Source organism: Accipiter gentilis, chromosome 22, assembly GCF_929443795.1.
Source record: "Accipiter gentilis chromosome 22, bAccGen1.1, whole genome shotgun sequence".
In the NCBI taxonomy this organism is placed as follows: Eukaryota; Metazoa; Chordata; class Aves; order Accipitriformes; family Accipitridae; genus Astur; species Astur gentilis.
Genome location: NC_064901.1, coordinates 3663495 through 3678800, shown reverse-complemented (window position 1 = coordinate 3678800; position 15306 = coordinate 3663495). Strand labels below are relative to the sequence as shown.

The 15306-nt window shown below is 37.0% G+C and overlaps 1 protein-coding gene across 11 annotated transcripts in view; it reads left to right on the top strand.

Moving 5' to 3' along the window:
- The window catches only part of YLPM1 (YLP motif containing 1), a 38723-nt gene extending 23831 nt beyond the window's left edge, over window positions 1-14892 (top strand). For 5 of the 11 annotated variants that reach the window (XM_049825208.1, XM_049825209.1, XM_049825215.1 and 2 more), the window contains 10 exons: window positions 585-647; window positions 940-1059; window positions 1341-1517; window positions 1729-1812; window positions 2077-2160; window positions 3645-3731; window positions 6770-6821; window positions 12022-12152; window positions 13937-14116; window positions 14489-14892. In XM_049825208.1, coding sequence (XP_049681165.1) covers window positions 585-647; window positions 940-1059; window positions 1341-1517; window positions 1729-1812; window positions 2077-2160; window positions 3645-3731; window positions 6770-6821; window positions 12022-12152; window positions 13937-14083 — 945 coding nt within the window. In that variant the 3' untranslated portion in view covers window positions 14084-14116; window positions 14489-14892. The other 6 variants (XM_049825210.1, XM_049825212.1, XM_049825213.1 and 3 more) reach the window with 6 other exon arrangements.
- Window positions 14893-15306: the final 414 nt, after the last annotated feature.

The following is a 15306-nucleotide window of genomic DNA, read 5'->3' as shown; positions in this document are numbered from 1 at the left end:
TGAGTGTAGTATGTTGGGAACAAGCCTACATTTGAGGAAGCTCTGGAAATTTCTCTTGGTTTCTTTGCACATGCCTGGAATGTTGTAGTATAGCTATTAGGAGTCCACAGGAGATGTAAACTTCCTGGGAATGCCAAGATTAAATTCCTATTAGTGGGTAATGTTAATGTATTTTAGACACTTCTGAGATCTTCACTTGGGTTTTCGATGTATCAGAGGAGAGACTTGGCTTTACACAGAGTCAGAGATTTGGCAATGCACCATATAAAATAAGAATGAACAAGATACAGGCTATAAAACAATTAGACAAGTTTAATTCAGTTAATTGTACTGAACCAGATCTGTAACATTTTATGCAGTATAAGCTGCTGAGATGATTAACATCATATGCTTTTATTCTGTGGAACTACTACCATTCCTCACAACCTGGTTTGTAAAATAGGCAGTAAAGGATGGTACTGGCTTTGCTTGATGGTATGCAAAAGCGTGAGCCCAGAGCACATAATTTTCTAGAAGAAAAATTTTGCAAAAGATATTCTGTTAAATGTAGTACAGTATCCTGTCTTCTTACATATTTGTTTCAGATTGTAATCATAATGAGAGGGTTGCCCGGCAGTGGAAAGACACATGTAGCAAAACTCATCAGGGTATGTAAACAACTGCTCCCTGTGTAGTGCTGTTTGTCTTTTATGTGTGCTTCCTCTGCTGTTTTCTTTCTGTTTTTCTGGAATTTCAGCCTGTTGTTATTTCATGTTCCATGTCTTCATATGGCATGTAAATCCTCTCTGCTATTAGCAAGCATGAGGGATACTGTTCTCTTCTTGTTTTGAATATAGAACAGGGTACTGCTGTGACTGCCAGAAGTGTTTTGAAGATCTTCTGTAGCAGAATGGAATTTTTACAGCAAGAGTATATGTTTTCTTTTTGCTTTCTTCCCAGGATAAGGAAGTAGAGTGTGGAGGACCTGCACCAAGAGTGCTCAGCCTGGATGACTATTTTATCACTGAAGTGGAAAAAGAAGAAAGAGACCCAGATACAGGGAAAAAAGTGAAAAAGAAGGTACTTTTAATTCAGTTGTTTATCTTGACAAAGAAACAAGACATTCTGGACAACAGTGGCTATCAGATTTCAGTCTGTGACTTTGGAAGAGTGCAAAGGTCTGTGGGCTGTTTTTCAAAACAAGTCAATGTAACTTAAGGGCAGAATGGGCAAATTCTTAAAAGTTGACCTGGAAGATGTTTTTCTCATACTATTGTACTCTGTGGTCATAGCATTCAGCAGTTGAACATCAGCAATTTAATAGGTGTCCTCTTTCTTAAATGCTTTTGTCCTTGATAAAGGTGATGGAGTATGAATATGAAGCTGATATGGAAGAGACCTATCGTACCAGCATGTTTAAAACTTTCAAAAAGACCTTGGATGATGGCTTCTTCCCCTTCATTATCCTTGATGCTATCAATGATAGAGTGCGACATTTTGAACAGTTTTGGAGTGCTGCAAAAACCAAGGGTTTTGAGGTAATGGAGCCTAAAAAGCATTTGAACTTGCTAGCACCCATATGCTGGTATTTCTAAACTTCTGAATACAAAGTCCCTCCCACGTTCGGGAAGAATGCTACAGTTATAAATTTACCTTTCTTAGAATGTACAACTGCAGAGTGTATCACCAGGTAGAAAAAGAGCTCTAAAAGTTGATTTACAATATTTAATATTGTCTTTCTCTTTCTAGGTGTACTTAGCTGAAATGAGTGCAGATAACCAAACATGTTCCAAGAGGAATATTCATGGACGCAAGCTAAAGGAAATCAGCAGGGTAACTGTATACATCTGGAGTCATAGGATTAATGATAAGTTCCATTGTGCTTTCAGGCCAGCTGTTGTTGGAAAACTATTGACCTCTTTTAGACTACATAATGATTACACTTTTCTTTTAAGAAGAGCTTGTAGTTGTTTCATGGGATTGCTTGAAATTACTTTTATTAAGTACAGATACATCTTGTTCATGATCAGAAACCCAATTTTCCATGGAATCTTTTACATTTTCAGAGGTGCTTCATTTTTGTTTGTTTTTTGTTAGATGTCTGATCACTGGGAGGCAGCACCACGTCATATGATGCGCCTGGACATTCGCTCTCTGTTGCAGGATGCTGCTATCGAAGAGGTGAGAATCTCTGTGCTTGTTAAAATCACAAATTATGTAGATGTGACTATACTGAAAATACGAAGCAGAGAAAAGTATAGTCATAACAGGGCAGGTATACTTGGCACTGTAGAAAGCCAGAATCACTGTCAGACAAATGTATTCCATTTTTCTTATCAATTACCCAAACATGAACATACATGTTGCTTTTTATCACCTTTTTGGAGCCCAAACTTATGCATCTTTGAGCAAGAGTTGAAGCTACTTTGCTCTTAGCAACTGTTGAGTACCAATTAAATAGGATCTTTGCTCTCTCAGGTGAAACTCGGCACTCTTTCAGGTTACTGGATTAATTGGATCATAATTTGGGGAAGTAGTTTAATAAAATAAATAAGTAAAATGCCAGATTTTAACTCCTCTCAGTCCCTGCTTTGAGAAATACAGAAATGTAGCAGAGAATGAAGAAATAAATAAAACACAGCAGTCTACAGCAATACGCTTGCTGTAGAAGTATGCTACCTTTTTATTCCATTTGCAGTTTACCATGATGTGCATCTTTGGTGTGTCAGCTTTCTGTATTGTTGCATTCTTCTTTGGCAGATGTTTCAGAGCTCTGGGAATAAATTAGTATGTTAATCATATGGTCATTGTGAATGTAGCTGCATGTTGCTGTCAGAACAGCTCTTGCCATGGCCATATGAATGGTGAACTGCTGAAGTAGGAAGAGAGTTTACTCTTTCCAGTTTGTCATGAGGTCAGCAGGTTATTTTTGAATCTCCATATTCTTTGTATTGGAAAATATTAATCTTTTAAGAGCACAGCAAAAGGCTCAGCTCTCAAGTAGACTCCGAGAAGGGCAAATTTGGGATTTATTCTGTGTGTACTGAGGTTTTACCAATGGTATGAAGAACTGTACATACTTGGAGAGTTTTAGGTATTCCACAGTATGTGCCTGAATCCCCATTAAACATGTGGACCCCAGAAAGTAATCCATTAGATAGGCAGGATTAGATGTATGTTTTAAAGCATTCATTTTCTTTATTATGTTAACCTCTGGTTATTCTTCACTGTGATTACTAAATATATAAAAGATAAAAGCTTGGTAGAGATGTTCTGTGCAGAGCGCACTGTTCCAGTGATCTGTAAATGGCAAGTTTAAGATCTTTTTCTGAGATTTCAAGTTTTGAAATGTGATTGTGTGGGAAGCAAGAGAAGTATCTTACTGTTACAGATACTGGTAGCACAAATAATGCATGTAAAGGAAGAGAATAAATGATTGCTACTTTCCCACACAGTTTATCACTCTGTAGCTAGAAGGGAACCTTCTTCTAAAGGAAGCCAAAATGGAGCCAGTATTCACATGTATTGCATCATCATACTTTCCAAGATAAATCCTTTCTTTCCTTTTCTATTTGAACTTGGAATCTTCTACTTACTCTGCTAAAAAGATAATACTTTAGAAGTCAAGCAGTGCCTTGTAAGTCTGTGCTTGTACTTTGGAACAGGTGGAGATGGAGGATTTTGATGCAAATATTGAAGACCAGAAAGAAGAAGTCAAGAAGGATACAGCAGAGGAGGAGGAAAGTGAACTGGTAGGAGACACATCAGCCATCTCTAACAAAATGTTTGTTAATGTGTCTGAGGGAGAATCTCAGTCTTATAAATGCCAATACATTGCCATTCTTAGCAGTGCAATCTTAATACACATTTCTAGTCGTTTGTTCCTTAAACATTTCTAGGAGAACTTTAATGTTAAATCATATTATTCCTAACTGATGGTTTTTTAAGAATCTGTGAGTATATGCCACAAACAGCATTATCAGTGGAGCGTGGCAACATGCCTCTTACAGACATTTATAAATTGCAGTACACTGTAGCACTGTCTTCCAGATTATCCAAGAATTACATTAAGTGGAGAGATGGGAAGAATGGGCAAAGGTTAATTTAGCTTATTTCCTTTCACGTGTCTAAAGAACTCTTCTCGACTCTCACAGTATGTGACAACAGTTAATGAAGAAGAATGCTTTCTCTGCCAAGGCTTGCTGACTTTGTTTGTCAGGAAATATTTCCAAGATAAGGGATTAGGTCTCTTGGATAAATGAAGGTTAGAGAATTGCCCTGAGGGCTGGCGTTTTTAGGTATGTATGTAAAAGGCTACAGAAGGCTTCCTAATGTAACTTCTTGGTATGTGTTGGAGCTGCAACTGGTCAGTGCTTGATGAGTTGAATGTGTCAAACCCTGGTTCCCACAACCAAGCAGTTAACTCCAATAAACAGGGAGTAACCAAAAATGTCTGAGATGAGCAAAGTCCTTTTTCTTGATGGAAATTTACTATTCTTCAGGAGTGGCAGTTTAGAAAGCAGTTGAAATACAGAATAATAATAAAAAAGCTTAGGAAGAGTGGATTTTAATAAACATCTGTTTTTTGCAACATGACTCATTCTCTTTACTAAATTTTTCTTTGGCACAGAGTATGAAACTGCATAAAGTGTGGTTAGAACATTTCAAAGATGCATCCATGTTTACAAGAATATGGCTGCTATTCTCATTTCTTGGAAATGAGCTATATCTAGAAAAGAAAGTTGTCTTTAGCTTTTGAGACATCTGTGCATAAATGTGTGTGTGTATGTGTGTGTTTATGGGCTCTGGGGAGTGTCCTAATGTACAGCACATATAACAATAGGACTTTGAGACAAGGAGAAAGCTTGGTGGTGAAAACTATGCAAATTATTAATAACTACTAGTAATCTACATACAAGGATGTTTCCTATTCAGATTCACAAGAGGTGAAAAATAGTAAAGAATTATCTGCTGTATATAATCTCTGCTATTCAGTCACATGGCTAATCTCAGAGAGGTATGTCAGACAGAAAGGTAAAACAGTACGCTGTATTTGGTATCTGTTACCTTCTTGAGAGCAGTTGGTAAGGGTTCTTCCATTCATTTTGCTGCATTTAATGCTGTGGAAAAAGAGAGGTCTGAAGCTCCTGCCATCTGGCAGATGTCCTTGAAATATCCAACTGTCTTGTACCAAAGGATGAAGTCTGAGTCTTTTCTTATCCTCTCTGAGGACTGGGATATTGTACAGATCCAGCACACAGTAGGCCATTTCACACCATCAAAGTCACTCTTTTGTTGCTATTATCAACTCCCATAGGGTTGTTTGTAGCATTCAGACAATTCTTGCTTTTCTGTGCTTGATGGTATGAATTACTGATGCATTTAACTTAGTGTTCTCACCAGTGTATCACACATCACTTTGTTCAATACAGGCTTCTAGCTGTGGTGTAAACTTTCTGAGCAAATTTTAATGTGCAACTTGGTTTAAAAGTATAAATATACATATATACATGAAGTTTGGTTTTTTGTTACAAGGAACTATTGTAGCACAAATGTCTTAGTTTGTATTAATTACAGACTTGATTAAAAAGAATAAAATACAGAGATCTGATAATCTCAAGTCATTGATATATGCTTGATAAAAAAAAGGTCTTTCAAGGATTTTGGAAGAGCAATGCTGAACATAATCAAAAGCAGTGTAGCTCTCTGGAATAGTGCACTCTGATTTAGTAACCCTTAGCATTAACAAATACACGTGTATGTTTACCACAGTGGGGGCAACCTATAAATAGAGCAGGAAAGAAGTTAGTGTAATAAAACTGGTCTGTGGATTGTTTGTTTTCTTGTTGAAATCTTTTAGAGTAGTTCTTTTCCCTCTCTATTAAAAATAATTCTTAAAATAATGAAATTCTCACAGGGGTTCCATTTCACTACATAGGGCTTTTTATGTGATTGCAGAGAAACATAAGTAGTTTTACACCAAATGTGAACAGCTGAAAGGAGTTACAAGGGTTTGCTTAGTAAGGATTTACTTGTCCAAGAGTATAAAATGAAAAGATAACAAGAAGATATCTAAAAATAAATACCTTTTTGCCAAATTTAATACCATTATGCTCATTTACAAGGAATAAACTGGCTAAAGATCATTACATGTAAAACATATGATGACATTATTTGTAGGGAAACAGTGTTTTAAGAGAATCATTGAACTAAGAGGGTTATTTTAAAATGAAAAATAATACTTAAATCTTAGTGATTCAGCAGATACTTTCATTTAAAAAAACCCCCGTTGTTTAGTTGTGGACTAACTACTCGTACAAGAATTTAGTATGTCCCTTTGAAAGGATTATTAAGTGAAGTTTGTGTGTAGTAAATCTGGGAATATATTCTTAAAAGCTTATGACTATGGTAACTTTTTCATTTGTATTTGTAAAGCTTTGAATATTCTTTATGCCTGATAAGTTGTGTTGCAATAACTTTGCCACCTGCGATAATATAGTAACTGTGTACACAGCGCCATTGCTGTCTGTTAGACTCATTCTGGAGTTCTGTGTTTGCAGAGGGCAGCACTCTTGCAATGATTTGCAAGGGTTGCTAAAATCACTGAATGGGAAGTGGATGCAGAAGTTCTGAAATACTGAGTAATTTGTTTCCTTCATCTGATAACAAGAATTGTGCCTTACAAAAAGAAATACCTTAAGCTCCCATTATAATGCTGTTTCCAGTTCAAAAGTGATATGCATGTGTGTCTCTCTCTAATCCTGCGAGCTTCTCTCTGTGTATGATTTAGGGTTACATTCCGAAAAGCAAATGGGAGATGGACACTTCTGAGGCAAAGCTAGGTGGGTATTTATTTTTTCCTGTTTCTTATAGTTGGTATCTGATGATGTTTGCAAAACGTGAATTTTCATTTTTACTGTGCCTCCTTACCAAAGACAAATAAATGTATTGATCTCATACATGTGTCTGAAACTGCAAAAGCATCTATACAGAAAAGGAATTTGTCTTCTGCAAGAGGCAAGGGAGTTACGATTTTATAACCATCACTGTTTTATATTCTCATTAATTGTTCTTTCATCTGTTCAAGGAAAGTACTTCGTCTTAAAATTTTTAAAAAAGCAGTATGTCTATTCTTTATTCATCTCTTCCATATTATAAAAAGCAAAGAGTCAATTTACATTGCACTGCATTATTGTTCATACTGCATACCTTTTTTTCAAGCCTAAATGTCGTCAATAGCTTCTTACTTTCGTGGAGATGAGCCTAGTAGCTAACTGTATCAAAGATGTTTCTTGTTCTCTAAAATTAACATGTGTGAGGACAAAGTAGTGCCTTGCTTTGAAGTTGGTTCTGAATGTTTAGGCTTTGGTGTATCTTTTCAACAACTAAGGTGTTGAAAAGTTAAAGTTCATTATGCTTTTCAAGTCCAGGAGAATACTAGAATTTTTCTTAGTAGGATACAAATGGACTTTCCAGGAGCACAAGGACAATATTTTTGTTGCGCTTTTTGTTCTGGTTGATGCTGCTGGTTGTGTTAGACATTAAGTGCTAATATTAGGACTCTGTCAAAGTCAAAAGCAACTTTCAGGCTGAAAGGTATGCACCACAGCTATGGTGGAAGGCGTACATGTGGAAAGATGTTCCTAGTCGTTATGATCAGTTTTGTGGGGTTTTTTTACTGAACAGTAATGGTTTTAAGTGAAGATTTTATCAATGCAGTCTGCATAAAACTGCTATTTTCTGTCACATCTATGAGAAGTAACAAATATCTACATGGGATGCAGCATGTCTTAACATTTTGAGGTTTGCTTCTGCATGGGTGGTACAGCCCTGTGTATCATTACTTTCCAATAACCAAAATCACAATTGCACCATAGAAACAGCATTAGAAATTCTGACTTACATAAAGCAGCCTTTCATCTTTTGCTGTTAACTGCTTAGCTGCATCATCTCTTCTGCTGCTCTGCTCTTTTAAGTAACTTAAATATTTGTGGAATATATTGACGTTGTAGCACCTGCAGTACAACCGGAGGAGCCTTGTACTCAATGATTCTGGCATATCAAAGAGCTAGGCAGTTAGAATTAATTCAGGATTGCTCTGCATGTTTGTTGTAAGAGTTGATTTGTTTAATATCTTAAGATTATTTCTTAAGTTTATAATGATTTTTTCCCAATAGCATATGAAATCATGGTACTGGAAAACTGCATTGTTGAAGAATGCTCTGATACATTGTGTTGTATTCCAAATACCATAGACTTCTCTAAATACCGAGTAGTAAGAACAGACGTGTTGCACTGCATATGGTGAACCATAAGTCATCCTGTGCGTTTTAGAAATATAACAGGAGTCCAAGGGTGTGTTCTAAGAATATTTAAGCTTTATGTGTAGTTTCTAGCAATGTGGAGACTGTGCAACAGAAATTTACAGATAGCTTTCAAAATTTACCTCTCTCATGATCAAATACTTCTAACAAACAGAAACAAAGAACTGTGTTGCATTTCTTTCCGTATGAAAACTCCATAATATAAAATGCAGGATTTTTATATGGTCTCCACTTAAATGTAAAACGGGGAGAAAGCAGCAGAGTCAATTTTGTGCTAAAGTAAGTTACTTGCAAGGCTGTTGCAATAATCCTTTAACAAACAAACTCCATTAACAAACTGGATGTTAGCATGCTGCAAGACACAGATACAGGTGCTGAGAAGGTCTTTCTATTAAATCTGTATTCACAATTTTACTTTTATAACTACCCTCTAGATTCATTTTTATAAATATATAGAACTATATATTAAAAGTAAATTCTGACAGAACATACATTTTTAAAAAGCCAGGCATTCCTATGTAATGAATGCTGCTGCGTTGAAAAATTGCTCTGCAAGGGCAGACAACTTTCAGCTCAAGGTATGTGTTATAAGCACTTGCAGTCTGTGAGTAAGAATTATTATATTTAATTCACAGTAAGACTTTGTTGTAGATGACCAGTTAAAATTATTTCCTGAAAGGCATGTAAACTGTGGTATGCATTTGTTATTCCAAAGTTAAGTTATTTCCTGGGAGCTGGCCTGCCTATTACGTTTATTGCATTAGTCCCAGAGGGCACACATTTGCAAAAGTGATATAAGTGCAGAATCCAAAACCAACACTGTAAGTCTTCTTTTGCTTTTTTGTTTTCTTTCTGAGTAGATGTTGTTACGGGAAAGCACAATAAGATCTTACTGATTGTAATAAGCCTCAGAAAAGTTCTGAAAAGTTTGAGTTCTTTAGCTGCAACATTGACTTGTGACAATCACCATACCATACACCCCAGAGCTCTTGCTTTAGTTCAGTTTTGCTTTGGCAGGGGTGATGCATTCCTCTTGGGTATGTGTATGGTATATAATTTCTTTGTGTTCTGCATGCACAGCCACATTTTTATTCTAAAGTCTAATCACTGCTCTGTCTCGGTGCATAGTGCACATGGGTTCTTGTATTTAAATTTACAGAAATGGACTCACATGTTTAAAATTTGACTATAGTTGAAGTGTTTAGTGCAATACTCTGTTTCAAAGTGTGGCTTAGTGGTGAGTTCTACAGACTTTCAGGAAAGGAGAAATGTGCTCTGGCATAGCTGAAGTTTTAATGCCGCTGTAAAATTTGCTCTAGAACGCAAATAACGTTTTACATAAAACTTTGTGGCTTTTGTATAAGAGAAGAAAATTTAGTGGATTGATTCATTTAGGTTTTGAAGGAGCTAATTAAGTCAGTTACTTTCAGATGCTTTATTATCAAAATTCTAAAGGTGAGTTTTTGAGTTCTGTGGGTTTTCAGAAATGCTGCTGCTTCATTGTTTTTAAAATTGAAATGGTAAAATGATGTTTGATAGTTTAACACTAAATAATCATCTGCCATAAATATTCACGAAGACCATTATTACAAAATGACACCTCGTCTCATTTTCTTTTAAAGAATATTCTGAAATTTGTGGTAGGCTTTCAACATTTCTGTAGTATGTCTACTCCATGGCACATGTACCTTGAACCACAATAGTATGGATGGAAGCAGAAAGGCAATCCAACTTCAAACATGGAAGGAGATAACATTTTAAAATAAAGTCTGTGTAGCAGTAACAAAAAGGGACAGAGGGGAACCTCATACTCTGAACACTTCCTGAACTCCTCTATTGATGTTTGAGGGTCACACGTTTCTCGGCAATGTTTTCAATTGGTCTGTGTGCAGCAGGGAGTGGGAGACTGAAGTCTTTCTTCCACGTTGGTAATGAGACGAGCTTGCATCGTAGCGTGTTGCCTTCCAAGAGGAATATGTCTGTGTACAGATACTTGCCAACAGAGAGATCCTGAATTTTTAGTTCTTCATGTTCCTAAATGCTCCTCAATGCATTTGTTGCTCTCCTTTTCAATGTTATTTTTTTTCTGGAAACCCGTGTGCTACAAATGATCTATGCTGAGAGTAATACTGAGGAATAGTGCAAGTATGTTATGTGCTGGAGTAACAGAGGAATATTGTATAAATCCGTTTTGTCTTCTAGAGGGAGTGCCGTCTTTCTGTGGAGATTGAGCTTCAAATTTGGCAGATTTAATTTAGAGCAAAAGAAGAACCTTAACTGAATCGTGTAACAAGATATCATGTAACAGATACAAATGTTCTGCAGTTTTCTTAAGTGTTGGCTTTTTTAAAAGGCAGAGGGGGATTAAAGTGTTTTCTTAGATGAAATTCTGTATCTGTTCCAGGGAAATGGGGCAAAGGTGGAGTCTTTACAAATTTTAGAGTTGTATGAGGGAGAAACTACTTCATTATTTTATAGCATTTAAATTATACTAGCATGTCTACATCACCATTGCCTCACATTATCTCCGTTGTTGCTCTTTTCTCTCCCATATTAAGTAAAAAAAACTCATCTCTGAACTGAGCTTCTTTAAATACATACCTTTGAACATCCTTTTCTGCTATCCAGAAAATATGCTGCCTGGTATTTGGTTGATTTCTGAGGCCTTTTGTGGGTGAATTTAATTACATCAGTGACTTCTGAAACAATGTTACTGACATCACTGGAAATGGTGTACAGAATATAACTGCCAAGCTTAGTATTCCTTCTGCATATGCTTGAATTGTTGGCTTAGAAAATGGTAGCATACATCAACAGAAGTACTAGGATTTCCTTTGACTTGTAAAGCCGTTTTTCATTTTCATGCTTTGTTGTTCGTAATCTTACAATGAATACTTCATCTCCTTTCCAAAAGCAGTTTGCCACATAATTTCAAGAAGGTGTTGTTTTTTCACTGAAAATAAGTGTCCAAGAGGAACAAAATTTTAGTACCTAGGAACGGAATTGTTTCTCCTCATGCCCTATTGGTTCAATAAGAAAAAGAAGAAAATGATGACTGTTGGACAAATGTACTGCTCAAATATTCATGACTGACCTCTTATACCATGAAACAAAAGATTCTGAGATATTTTTTTCCAGTCCTGGAGGATTTTTTTGAGTGTGTTTTCCTTGTGGGGAGAGAAAAAGAAAGAGGGGGATCAGGGTTGCCAAGGAGCTTTTTGTTTAGCAGAAACAGTATCTCAAAAACTTGTCTTTGATGCGTTAAATTATATGATCGTCACTTGTTCCCTGATACTGCATGTATGCCATGTTTGACACAGTATTACACCCCAAATTTGGGGAAAATGCTACAGCTTTAGTATTGTGTTCAAATACAGAAAGGTGGATCTGTGGTTCCTAGCTATTGGTGGCTATGTTGTACCTGTAAGGACAGACTCCATATAGTGTGAACATTCAGAAGAGCAAGCTTTTCTCCCTCATACAAATAACAAGACTGAGTGTTATTGCCACACAGTTAATGTGAAAGATCAATAAAACTTGAAAATGGTGTTGAGTCTTCTCTAGTTTATTTCAACTCTCATCGTTCCACCTGTCAAGACAAGCTGGATGTACAAGTTCTGCTGCTCATTCTTTTGAAAATTTTTCCACTCTCGTCTTGTTTGTGTGAATAATAGAAAAAAATTCTCCTTTAACTCTGAGGCTCTGTGTTTGTTCTCAGACAAGCTGGATGGTTTGCGGACTGGCACTAAAAGGAAACGTGACTGGGAAGCAATTGCCAGCAGAATGGAAGATTATCTACAGCTTCCAGATGACTATGATACACGTGCTTCTGAACCGGGAAAGAAAAGGGTAATAAATTTTCAGATGACTTACTGTCTGTATATAACCATCTAACGGTCTCTGTGAAAAAGACTTCATATCAAATCATTCAGTGTCTATGAATATGGCAGTTTCACTGACTCGCTTTTCATTTCACTGTTCCTGTAGATTCTGTAAGAGAATATTCTTGAGAGTAGGGTCTTCCAGTGGTAAACAGATTCATTATAATGAAGTGAGGAATTGTAGATAGTAAAGATTAACTATGCATGGCATGGCTTTTGAGATTGAGAATGGAATCATGTCCCATTTCTTGCTGGGGGAGAGCACTTTGTTTCAGAGCAACCTGTAGAGTCCTTTTCTTACGCTTTATGTTTTGTGATGAGATAGTGCGATATACAGTGCAGATTCCAAGACAAGATGATGATTTTATTAAGCTTTTTTTTGTTAGGTTTTGTAATAAGTAGGCAGAGAGACAGTACACTGTTCCTATGTTCAAAAAGGTTCAGCTGAGGAAAGTATCAGCTGTGTAGGTTTTATATCAAGTCTTGTAGACTTTACCTCCTGCATATACCTTGCATAAAGTTTGGGAGATGGTGTATAAGAAGTTGGCTTCAACCACTTTATATGTAGTTCTGTTCTGAACACAAAATGCTACATCTTCAAATACCATTGTGGAAAAAAAGGACAAAAAGTCATAGAGGAAGATGAAAGAGAGGAAATAGAAAGAGGTAATACTTCTCTTTTTTTCCTACATAGAAAGACCAGCTTTTACCACTAAAAGTCATTTGAGTTATCTGTTGGTGTTTGGGCTTTGTTTTGTTCCATAACATCAAATAGAAAACATAGGTAGTACTGGACAGTGTGCATGAGAGAAGTGGAGATACTAAGGCACTGGCAGAGGAATTGATGGTGGAAGAAAGCAGACATTGCTTATCAGCAGGAATGTGTGGGGAAATCCAGGTAGAATGTGGAATAGGGGGGTGCTGGCAGAAAGGTGATAAGGCTATGTCCCCAAGTAACAAATCAGCCTGAATGGGACTAATCAGTTAGAATGTCAAGGAAGAGCTCCTTCACTTACCGTTTTTTCTTGTCCTGCAAAGGTGCGTTCCAGCTGAGTTCTGGACTGTAGCCCTTCATCATCACCTCCCTCACTCCCACCTCCCTGCACTCCCTCCCATTGGTGTCTGGGTTTGTGGGTGAGGGAGTGACTGTATATGTTTGAACAGGATGAATGCAAGTGATCTGCATGATGACCATGAAGAGCCACAGAGGAGATGGCTGCAGCTGTAAAGATGGGAGATAAATGCATGAAGAAGTTACTTAATGTAAAGGAATAGTGGAAAGATTTAAAGAGAAATGTACCACAGAAGATAGAGAAGAAAATTTTCACTCATTCGCTGCTGAGTTACTCGTTAATGCTTTTTTTCTGTAGTTTCACAGTCGTCTTCTATATGTTTCCATTGTGCAATTGAAAGACAAGTTGTACAGAAAATGAAGACACTAAATGAATCTTTTGATAATTCTTCCTGCAGAAAGCATTGCTTTGAACAGAGAAATAATTATAGTAATTGCACTTCAGCTCTCAGAGTTACAGCATTGAAATGGAAAAGGCTAATCATCTATACCTTTCTTCTACTCTGTGGAATACCTGGGATATTCAATTAAAAAGAATGTAACTGATGTAGTTTCCATCTTTACCTGTTTGAATGAAAAAGTACAAATTAGAATTCTTGTACTCTTATCTGCAGTGGAAAGCCTAGACTTGTCTCAGGATTTCTTAAGAGATTGTCCTACTGATAGTATGTTCTCCGTAGGTGCGGTGGGCGGATCTAGAAGAAAAAAAAGATGCAGACAGGAAAAGGGCCATTGGTTTTGTTGTTGGACAAACAGATTGGGAGAAGATAACAGATGAAAGTGGTCATCTTGCTGAGAGAGCCCTCAACCGCACCAAGTATATATGAAAGAGTGGTTAAATGGAATTTTGTGCCTTTAAGGTAAGTATTCAGTCTTCCTACATGTTTATAGCCTTGATGGTTTTTTAGGTTTTTTTAAGAGTTGAGGTTGCAGTTCATGTCATTGTTAGAGTTCTCCCAGGCAACATTGTTTGATTTGGAACCTTGTGTAATAGATGTCAGCTGTGCCCATGTCAATCTGCACCCTCCTGTACAGGATCTAAAAATAAAAGGAGAAGGATTGTCAGCTATCAGTCTCCCAAAACTCATTAACAGGAAGATTACGTTTTCATTAAAAGTGTAGTTTAGCTGTGTGCCTAGTCCTGTCTAGTTCAGATTTGCTTACTGTATCTTAATTCTGACCATGTTAATTGCTGTTTCACTTCATGTAACAAACTTTTCCTTTCTTTACAGGCCATTTGCTCTGAGGAGAAGTGAACCAAGGTGTCATGAGCATCTTGCATGGGTCATGTCACTCCCACTTTCACAGTTTTTCTTTGTTACTTTAGTTTCAGCAATTTTCTTGAGATATTGGCAGATAACCAGTGCCCTCAAAAAAACCAGCGAATCCCGCTGCTCCTAAGTGAGAGAGACAGTTTACTTTTTAATATTTTTGGAGGGGAGGGAGGGGGAGGGCCAGTAGTTTTAGCTGCTGTTTGTGGGATAAAGTGGAAGGATTAGACAGACGTTATCTCCACTGTACTGTCACAGAATGTTTATCACTTTTGCTTTGTGGCCGTTCTCGTTTTATACTGTATTATGTACCTTGTAGCTTATTGTATTAGGAAGCAGAACAATAAATTTCACTATAAACTCGGTGTTTTTGGTGGACCATATAGCATGTTTTTTGTTTGACATTTTAAATGTGGTCTGTGTTCACATGTTGACAGTGCTCAGAACTGTCCTTACCTGGAAGAGGTGCTGTGCTCATATTCTGGAATGTGTCCTGTCTTCTAGGTTTATCACCTGCTCTTCTCATAGACAGCGCCATTAAGGCCCCAGGTTTTGCTGGCCTTTAGGAGTCATACCATTTCTCGTTCTTTCTGGAGAGCAGGAATGATCGTTATTTTTTGGATCCTAGTTTCTCCATTATGTCAAATTTCCATTACTACGTGAGTATAAATACGGTTGGATGGCTCTGAAATACTCAAGGTAGTAATGTATGAAAAACATTTCTTTAATGCTCAGCTTGAAAACAGGTACTACGGAGTCCTCTGGAGGGCAGCCTAGAA